The sequence below is a fragment of the Silene latifolia genome, chromosome 9, assembly GCF_048544455.1.
Source record: "Silene latifolia isolate original U9 population chromosome 9, ASM4854445v1, whole genome shotgun sequence".
NCBI classification, from domain to species: Eukaryota; Viridiplantae; Streptophyta; class Magnoliopsida; order Caryophyllales; family Caryophyllaceae; genus Silene; species Silene latifolia.
In genome coordinates this window covers 19,859,471-19,869,593 of record NC_133534.1, presented here as the reverse complement: position 1 = coordinate 19,869,593, position 10,123 = coordinate 19,859,471, and the positions used below count along the sequence as shown (strand labels likewise).

The following is a 10,123-nucleotide window of genomic DNA, read 5'->3' as shown; positions in this document are numbered from 1 at the left end:
GAGAGGGAGGAGTTGTGAGGTAATAGTGGAGAGATAATGTGTGGATTTTTTTTTTCTTTTTCTATATTTTTGATTACTAAATTAGTAAGTATAAATTGTGAAAATTATATAAAAATGTTCAGTTATTTTTTCTCTACAAATAGAAATCAATATTGATAAAATTTGGAATAATTTTTTTTATGAGATAAATGATGAAAGAGGGTGGGATGAGGATTAGGTGTAAATTATTGTTGGAGGTGTAAAATTGAAAAGTTGAAGAATAATGAGGTGGATGAGTAAGAAGTGATAAGAGAGGGTGGGATGAAGAAGAGAAAGGCTCATGGTTGTGGATGCTCTAATGTTATTTGTGGAATTTTGCACCCCCTATCCACGTGTTGTACAAACCAACTTGTCTATAAATGGCCCACAAAGACCCAATACACAGTGCCGCACTACTTAGACTATGTACATCAATAATTTTCACAATATGAATGTTATGATTATTATATTAATATTTTTACCTTTTTCATTCTTCTTTCACTTCAATAACACTACTCCTAAGTTAGACACTTTATCAATAACATTCTTATAACACTTACTTTTCACTATTTCTTATACCCCACCTTTTATATTCTCTTTTATACATTAATTGAGTTGAGTTGGGTAACAAAAGTTGAGTTGAGCTAGATAACAAAAATTGAGTTGAGTTGGGTAACAAAAGTAGTGCATTGAGTTGAGTTGGGTAACAAATGATTTTTTTTTTTATTAAAATTATATTGTACATCTTTATTAATATTAAATTGTAGATCTTTTATACATTAATATTTATTCTAATTACTACTATTAAAATATAACTTATTTTGTTACTTTTATAACCCACAAAATATAAAAATACTGTAAAAAATTTAAAAATAAAAATAAAAATTATTTATAATAATTCATAAAAATTTAAAAAATACAATACAAGTACATTAATAATAACAAAAAAAGAGGCAAAACTAATACATTTCTTAAAATAAAAATACAATTCTTAAAATATAAATAAAATATTAATCACCACTACCAAATTTTTGCCATATATGCTCGATCAAATCGCGTTTAAGAGCATTATGAGTTTCTCTATTTTGAAGTCGTGATTGATTGTTCATATAAGTTGATAGACTTGCAATTCGTTGAGTTGAATATGTGGATGGTTGACTATTATCGTCATCAAGATCTTCCCCATCGAAGTCGGTACTATCATATTGGTTAAGATATGTATCCCGTTCGTCCTCTACTATCATATTATGCATTATTATACATGCCATAATGATTTTACCCATGAGATTCGGATCCCAAACTAGACTTGGTTTTTTGATAAATGCGAATCGAGCTTGTAATACACCAAATGCACGCTCCACATCTTTTCGGACAGCTTCTTGATGGTGTGCGAACAATTTGTGCTTTTGAAGTACCGGAGTACGAATTGACTTAACAAAAGAAGCCCATGCTGGATATATACCATCAGTAAGATAATATCCCATATTATACTGATTACCATTCACATAATAGTTAACTCTTGGAGCACGCCCCTCTAAGATGTCGTCAAAAACGGGAGAACGGTGAAGTACATTTATATCATTCAGTGAACCCGGTGTTCCAAAAAATGCGTGCCAAATCCATAGATCATAGCTTGCAACGGCTTCTAAAATAATTGTTGCTTTCCCACTCCTTCCTGCATATTGCCCTTGCCAAGCAGTTGGACAATTTTTCCATTGCCAATGCATGCAGTCGATACTTCCCATCATACCTGGGAATCCCCTTTCTTCCCCAACATGTAATAATCTTGCCACATCTTGTTCATTCGGTCTTCTTAGATATTGGTTCCCAAACTGTGTAATAACACTATCCACAAACTTGGTGATACATTTTGAAGTTTGTGCGGTGCTCATTCGTAAATACTCATCAACAAAGATCACAAGTGATCCATAAGCTAGTACCCTTATAGGCTGCGATGCATTTTTGCAATGCTTTGTATGACCTTCCCGACCAGATCCATTTGGTCCTGGCTGAAAAAATGTATCACTTGCGGTGACAGCTTCCACTATTCGAAGAAAAAGAGGTTTTCGCATACGAAATCTACGCCTAAATATATGATCAGGGTAGACAGGATTATCATGAAAATAATCTTTGAACAACTGTATGTGACCTTCCTCTCGATTTCTTTCATAGTATCTACGCTTTTTTTTAGGGATACGATTTGAAGGTTGTAAAAATAGATTTGAATTGGAACCTATCATATCATCAACCATGTTATCCATGCGACGATTTTGTTGCATATTTCTTGTTTGTCGTTCATAGAAATCTCTCATAACTCTTGTGTTTCTCAGCTTCATGTCCTTCCTTAGTAAGCCTGCCCATTTCTTGAATTTGTCTTTCCGACAATTCGAGCTCTTTTTCTCTTATCATTCTCATAGCACGATACTCTTCAGTGAACTCACTATTGTGTGAAGATTCTGTAACTTTCTTGCTTTCCCCTTTTCTTCTTAGCAGCATCCCTTCCTTGAGGACGACTAATAGTACTAGATGTAGGAACACTAGTTGGAGTATCAGGATTTGTAGGGATTACATAGTCTCCATCTTCATTAGTTTTTGATCTTTTCGTGCTACCTTCACTTTCTTGAATGATATCATCACCTTCTTCCACGTACGGATTGCCTCCCATATCCATTCCCGTTGGAACTTCCCATTTTTTTAGTTTACTCATCACTTCTTCAAATACTGCCATATCATTGAAATTTGACTTATTCACTTGAGTATATTGAGCATGTGCGTCTTTCTTAACATCACTCATGCTCATTCCACTTGATTTTCTCGCGTATGCTTTCCTATAACAAGCAACCCACGAATTGACGTTTTTACAAATTCTTTGATGACGACCTTTCATCGAATCCAAATTTCTCTCGCCAATTTTATCTGGATTTTCTCGTCGATATTGTTCATACATTTCCATCACCCTTGCCCACAAACCCTCACCCTTTTGATTATTCCCTTTAATCTCATCACAACTATAATAACTCCATGATTTCATAAGAACCATATCCTCATCAGCACTCCATAAACTAGGGGTAGATTGTTTTCTAGATTTTTTTTGTTTTTCTTGATTCTCTTGAAATAAATTTCTTGAGATATTTTGAGAAACTTGAACATTTTAAAAATTTGATTGATCTTGGGAGGTTGGATAAAATTGAGGGTTCTGATAATATGGGGAAGTTGGAAAATTATGTGCATTTGGATTAATTTGAGAGTTTATTTGAGAGTTTATAGTATAATTTTGGGGTAATAAAGAACTTTGGTAATTTGTAAAATCAAAATCAAAACTTTGTGAGTTTTGATTTTGTGGAGAATTTGAGGTATTTCCAAAATTAGGGTCATTAAGATCCATAATTATTGAAATGGTTAATTTTTAAGGAGTTATATGTGGTATTTTGGTTATTATAAGCTACAGAGGAAAAATATGGATTTTTTTTGTGATAAAAAATATATCAAGATTGGTCTCTATTTATAGAGAATGAAAAATTATGACTATCTATTTAATTATTTTTTATTTTAATAAAGTTTTTTTTTAAAAAAATATAGCCGTTATAACTTGTTGTACATTTACAACGGAAACAAATCTGCATCAATTTTGCTTTTAAAGTTGAAAAAAAAAAGGTCCAATCATCTATTGACATGTGGCGTGGGGAGAGAGAAATGGAGTGTCACAACCTTAGGTTGCTCTGCAACACAACTCAACACAATGTTGCGCACATATTTTGAGTTTGATTATTTAATGAATACTTTTTGGTGATTTTTTTTTGTCATTTTGTGAAAAAAATCATTGTTGTACATAGTCTTACACAACTCCAAGTCTCCAACATTACGATTTACCAACTCGATGTGCTTCTAATTTGAACCATCCAAAATCAAAGCTACTTGCATTATACTCCTTTCCTCTTCCCTCTTCCCTCTTCCCTCTTCCCTCTTCCCTCCTCTTTTCATTCTTCAATTCTTCAACAAAGTACAATACGGAGTACAATGCAATCCAAAGCCATTAATTTCCCATCTCCAATCACCAAACATTCTCCACACTTCCCTCTAACCCACTTTCGCAAACCCACCCACTTCAACCCACCCATTTCCAAACCCGGCCCAACTACTTGGTCTTCCTGCAGGATATCCTGTGTTGGTCCAAACCAAGACATTTTGGGCCAAACCCATGAACCCATTTTGGATATTGGTGATGGGGTTAGTACAGAAAACGAGGAAGTTGAGTATGTGGAGCCCACCAAAGGGATTGAAGTTGATCAAAATATGTGGGAACAAATAGTTGAGATTGTAAAGTTTTCAGGACCTGCTACTGGTATCTGGATTTGTGGGCCTTTGATGAGTCTTATTGATACTGCTGTTATTGGTCAAGGCAGCTCCCTTGAACTTGCTGCTTTGGGTAATCTCTTTTCTGAATTCTATATTTCCAAGTTCGGTTTTTTCATTCGCAAGAGTCCGTAATCGAAACTTGACCACTTGTTTATATTGTGGTCGCCCTTGTAAGATTCTTGTACATTGCCAACCTTATAATAGCTTATTCTGTACCCGATTTAATGATGGTAATAAATGAGGTGTATTAGTATGTACCCGCAACTAGTATGGTACTCCCTCCGATCTAGACAGATGTAAACATAAGTAAAAAGTGGTTATTTAAGAAAAAGGTGGAAAGGTGAGGGGTAAAGTAGAAAATATTGATTGAGGCCACATGAGTAGGTGGATTATATAAGTAGTTGATGAGTGAGTAGATGGTAAAGTTGTAAATAGATAGTGGATGTAAGGGTAATTTAGTTATTTTTCATGCCAAATATGGTATGTTACCATTGGTGTGGTTCATCCATTTTAGGTAAGTGTTACCATCTGTCTGGATCGGAGGGGGTATGTCTTTAGCAGTGGTGGAGCTAGGATTTTATGCTTCGAGGATAAAATAAAAATTGGAACTTTTAAGGGTGAATTACTATTGCATTTAGAAGAATCGATGAAAAAATCGAAAAATTTAAAAGATACTCATTTCAAATCAGGAATTGCTATATTTACTATTGAGCATGGATACTAGGATTAAGAAATGTAAGAGAGTGCGAGTGGGGTGGTGGGTCTCACCATCACGCCGTTGAATTTTAGCTACGCAAAAACAAGCTTAAAATAGAAATGTAGCAATTGTAAGAATAGGCCGAGGGTAGAAAATGGGCAATTCGTAAGATTTAGGGGCAGTATATATTTATCATCGTCTTTTTGGGCCGTGATCATTTGTGTCTTAGTATCATTACATTGTTGTTGATTGTATTTGTTTCTAGTGAGTAATTAATAGGGAGTGTAATGTTGATGATTAAAGCAAATGTTATATGGCAGGTCCGGGGACAGTGCTGTGTGATTATGTGGGATATGTTTTTATGTTTCTTTCAATTGCAACTTCCAATATGGTTGCTACTTCACTTGCTCAACAGGTCATTCACTCATTTCTATCACTAATCTTTCTTCTACTTTGTTTCGGACTTGGGTCTTTTATCATCTTAGGGTCTTAACCATGTTGTATATTCTTGAAATTTGCATATTTGAAAATACTTTAGATAACTACGACAACTTATTGCACCTACTCCGCCTATGACGAGATAAGGGACTTTAGAATACAGAGTATAGTATTAATTGGTAGCAACTGTGATAATAGTGGTTATACTGTTATATTGGTAGCAACTTCATTGCACCAATAGGTTATAGTGTTTCTGTTAGCAACCTTAGTTTAAAAAAGCGCGCCTGGGCACAATGAGGCGCCAACCAGATCGCATCAGACACTCTGAGGCGCATGGAGTGCAAAAGGCGCACCTAAGGCGCATTAGGCGCACGCAAGGCGCACACGAGGCGCATTAGTGTGCAATTCCATATTTTTTTTCAAAATTCTTTTATTTTACCCTTCTTTTCTCCCCCTTATCCTTAATTTTCACTTTTAAAAACATGTTAGCCCTCTTTAAAACAAAAAAAGGGACTATTCTCGCAAAAAAATTGATTGTAAAATATGGATGTTCTTTTGAAAAATCAGTGCGCCTTGTGTGCAAAAGACGTGCGCCTTGCGCCTTAGCCCCTTGGGACCCCATCGCCTCGGTGCGCCTTGCGCCTTCTCAAACTAAGTTAGCAACTATGATAATAATGGTTAAAGTGGTAATTGGTAGCAACTACGGTAATAATGATCGGATCATTTTTTATTCGGGTTATTGAGGTTTGTGCCGATTTGATTCCTGCTTACTGTGGATTGTACTTTTCGGATTTGGTCTGGTTGTTTTAGGTAAGTTCATTTGGGCGGGTTTAGTTTTGCTAGGTCTACATGGGAGTATGTTTTAAAAGTATAAGTGACGTAATGTGAATTCGAGGGTAGATCAGTAGGTTGTTACTGCAGAAAGTGCACAGGATTTGTGCTCCAGCTCAAACTTTGTGTACAAGAATCGTTTTTTGATGGGTGTATTTTTTGCAGGATGAGAATCAAGTTCAGCATCAAATATCCATGTTGTTGTTCTTAGGCCTGGCGAGTGGAGTAGTTATGCTTGTATTAACAAAATTCTTTGGTGAATGGGCCTTAACTGGTAATTAACACTGGTACAGGAACTTGACTGCTACCATATGTTGAATTTTCAAGCACATTCCTTATTCTTTAATGTATAGTTCATTCGTTATTCCCCTCACCCTTACCATCTTTCACTGATATATGTTCTGTTTGATCTTTCCCTCAGCTTTTGTTGGTGAGAAAAATATGCATCTCGTTCCTGCTGCAAATTTATACACACAGGTTTGTGTGCTTAAACAAATGCTTAGCCCAAAGTTGCTAGTTCATTTTCATCAAGTAAAAGATTGACGTAATTTAAAACTGATATGAATATGCCTAAACAAATGCTTTTAGAGTTCTGTACTTACTGGAATAAAAATTTATGCTATCCAGCCCCAATTCTATTGCTGAAATTTTCTTTTGAGAATATTTTTGGGGTTCCGAGTGCATTTGTTTTGGCATTGGATGGATAGCTATTCCATTTTGAGGATTTTGTTTGCCATAATCACAATATATGGACTTTCTAATCAAGCGAACTGTGTTAAAATAAAATAACCTTAATCCTTCATTGATTCGATTGTAGTAACAAGTATTGAAATTTCATGTTTAGATGAAAAGTTTTTTGAACTTCTTCAAGGCATATTAGTATATTACCTCACATACCTTGCGTCTGTGAGAGCAGTTTACTCTGATTACTGTTTTTGTACCCTTCAGCTAATTTCATTGTCCTTATCTCTACTTCTTTCTTGGAGTTTCTAGATTCGAGCCTTAGCATGGCCGGTCATTCTTGTTGGATCTATTGCTCAGAGTGCCAGGCAAGAAAACTTCATATCATCATCTATGTGTGGTTACTATTGACGGACGATCATATTCTAAAACAGTTACTGTTGCAAAGTTTACTCTTTCCTTTATCTTAGTTTTATTGAGCCAAAACAAGAGCCTTCAGTTTTCTGAAAGTATTTGTGTCTCGATCCTCACATATGTGCTTTTGTTTGGATATCTGATTTTCAGTCTAGGCATGAAAGACTCCTTAGGACCATTGAAGGCATTGTTGATTGCCAGTGCTCTCAATGGCATTGGAGATATAGTGTTGTGTTCATTCTTAGGCTATGGAATAGCTGGTGCAGCATGGGCAACTGCAGTATCACAAGTATGTTTAAGCTATCATCCTTATGTTTGACTACTGTTTGAGTACTGAACAGGACTGTCCACTGTCCATTCCTTGGAAAATATGTTCTCATATTGACCTTTTTTTTTGGCGTGGGATCGCAGATTGTTGCAGCTTATGCAATGGTTGATGCTTTGAATAGGAAAGGTTATAATGGTTTTTCGTTTACGATTCCATCAATTATTGAACTCAAAGAAATATTTGAGATTGCTGCCCCTGTCTTCATAACTATGGTTTCAAAGGTTTTTCACCTTTTTTCTTGTAGCTTCAAATATGTACTCCCTCCATTTATTTGGATTCACGACATTTTTATATTATTCAAACCAATTCACTGCACAGCTGCTCTTTGGTAAATATTTTGGTAACAAGATAGAAATGTAATAAATTAAACCCCTTTCTTAAAACATGCCATATGCAAATGTAACGATATCAAATAAATGAAGGGAGTACACAGCTATTTTGATCGAAATCACTTCATATGATAGTTGGTAACTATTCGTGTACTTCATTTAGGTGACATTCTATGGATTGATTATTTATTTTGCTACATCTATGGGAACGCATGTAGTGGCTGCTCATCAGGTGAGCCGACTGCCTGCCTCGTATAGCTTGATGATTTATGTCGGATTTTATGTCAACTTACTAGTTACTCATGTAATGTTTTCTAGGTTTTGGGTCAAATATATGGCATGTGTTCAGTATGGGGAGAGCCCCTCTCTCAGACGGCACAGTCATTTATGCCAGAGCTACTGTATGGAGCTAACAGAAATTTGGTAAAGGTAATTGAACCGTCTAATTGTTTTGATTATTCGAGGATCATTGTCATCCTTTACTTCAACTAGAATGGCATTACCTTGTGTCTGTTATTTGCACTTCTCATTCTGTCATTATTACATCAAGTTTTTTCGATACACAGGCCCGGTCGCTTTTGAAGTCTCTTCTTATAATAGGAGTATCTGTTGGGGTTGTTCTTGGTGCTGTGGCTACATCCATTCCTTGGTTGGTTCCTGGGTTCTTTACATCTGATCTCGCTGTTATAGGACAGGTTGGTTCCCGCATCCATTGAAATGTAAGCTATGAAAATAAAGACACTCTTTCCAGGACGATGACTGACGGTGATCTCTTCTTTATTTTTGCAGATGCACAGCGTATGGATTATGTTCTTCCTTGCCTTGTGTGTGACTCCATGCATACTCCCGTGTGAGGGTACATTGCTGGTAAGACCTATCTTCTATTCGCACTTTCTACTTTTACCATCAAAACTCGCTTTTCCCTGCCACATTATGTATGTATTGTTATTGTAGAAATTAGGATGAATTTTGTTGCCTAGTTCATCTTGTCGGTAATCATTACGATGATTTTTCTTGTGCAGGCTGGAAGAGATCTGAAATTCATTAGTACTTCGATGACTGGATGTTTCGCATTGGGCGCTCTTGTGCTAGTGGTAATCTTTCTTATCTTCCACAAGATTGTGCCTTTTGTTTCAGTTTTTAACTCTCAACTGCCAACGATCACAGTACTTCCTCTGTGTTGTATATACGTCTTTCCTACATTTCTAGACGCTCCCTTCAGTCTTAATATTTCTCAAAATATACAAGGAAAATTCTAGTAATTCAGAACGAAAGAATATTTCATCGTAATTTAGAATCAAAGAATATATAAGTTCCATAAATTCTACCAAAGAATATAATGTTTCTGTGGTGAAGTTAATTTACATTCCCTTTGATTGACAGCTTGTGAGAAGTCAAGGATTAGGTTTAGTAGGTTGTTGGGGTGCTCTTGTCGGATTTCAATGGGCGCGTTTCTTGATCTCTCTAGGGCGCCTCCTCTCTCCAAACGGCGTGTTATACTCAGAGGATGTCGGACGTTTTAGACGGGCAGAACTGAAAGCAGCTTAGATGTAGCCCAAACCCACATTTCAGCACACTCAAGTAAAGACGAATTTCATACTTCTGGTAGAAACCGGCATTCTTTGAAGCTTAAAGATGCTCAGCAATGTAGGCAATCCTACTTACTTAGGTAAAGCTGGGTATCCATGGATGTGTACTTGTATACTATCTTTTTTTTAGAACTTTCAATCTATACGTGTAAATTCAGTGATGTAATGAACATTTATTTGTAAATGTAATCATCACTTTTGAAGGGGATGAGAAGCAGAGAAGAGTGCCATTGCTCCTCTCTTCTAAGCAAGAATTTGTGAGAATTTTTAGGGTTTATCTAAAGTTATGTTCCTTTAAAAAAAAAAAAAAAAAAAAAAAACCTTTTTTTAATCTTCACTTGTGATTTATGGTTTTGATGAATCAAAGATTTGAACATAGTATGATTTTAAATTTCAAGGAAGGTAAAATTCTTTCTCCTAAGTTTTAACACGGTTACATTTT

General features: G+C 35.7%; 2 protein-coding genes across 2 annotated transcripts; one reads left to right on the top strand and one right to left on the bottom strand.

Annotated features, from left to right (window-relative positions):
- Window positions 1-2,458: 2,458 nt before the first annotated feature.
- LOC141600682 (uncharacterized) lies at window positions 2,459-3,058 on the bottom strand. Its single transcript, XM_074420926.1, has one exon. It carries the CDS (start codon window positions 3,056-3,058, stop codon window positions 2,459-2,461), a length of 600 nt encoding a protein of 199 aa, XP_074277027.1.
- Window positions 3,059-3,886: 828 nt separating this feature from the next.
- LOC141599353 (protein DETOXIFICATION 46, chloroplastic-like) lies at window positions 3,887-9,964 on the top strand. The gene is made up of 13 exons (XM_074419339.1): window positions 3,887-4,444; window positions 5,392-5,486; window positions 6,506-6,614; window positions 6,762-6,817; window positions 7,334-7,389; window positions 7,586-7,724; window positions 7,847-7,984; window positions 8,256-8,324; window positions 8,411-8,521; window positions 8,659-8,787; window positions 8,882-8,959; window positions 9,115-9,186; window positions 9,476-9,964. Exons 1-13 carry the CDS (start codon window positions 4,036-4,038, stop codon window positions 9,638-9,640), a joined length of 1,626 nt encoding a protein of 541 aa, XP_074275440.1. The 5' UTR covers window positions 3,887-4,035; the 3' UTR covers window positions 9,641-9,964.
- The last annotated feature ends 159 nt before the right edge of the window (window positions 9,965-10,123 follow it).

Bases quoted from the DNA above. Each gene is read 5' to 3' on its own strand.
- LOC141600682 (XM_074420926.1), bottom strand. From the start codon at position 3,058: ATGGTTCTTATGAAATCATGGAGTTATTATAGTTGTGATGAGATTAAA.
- LOC141599353 (XM_074419339.1), top strand. From the start codon at position 4,036: ATGCAATCCAAAGCCATTAATTTCCCATCTCCAATCACCAAACATTCT. The intron at 7,725-7,846 runs GTATGTTTAAGC...GTGGGATCGCAG, and splicing joins GGGCAACTGCAGTATCACAA to ATTGTTGCAGCTTATGCAAT. The intron at 8,522-8,658 runs GTAATTGAACCG...TTCGATACACAG, and splicing joins CTAACAGAAATTTGGTAAAG to GCCCGGTCGCTTTTGAAGTC.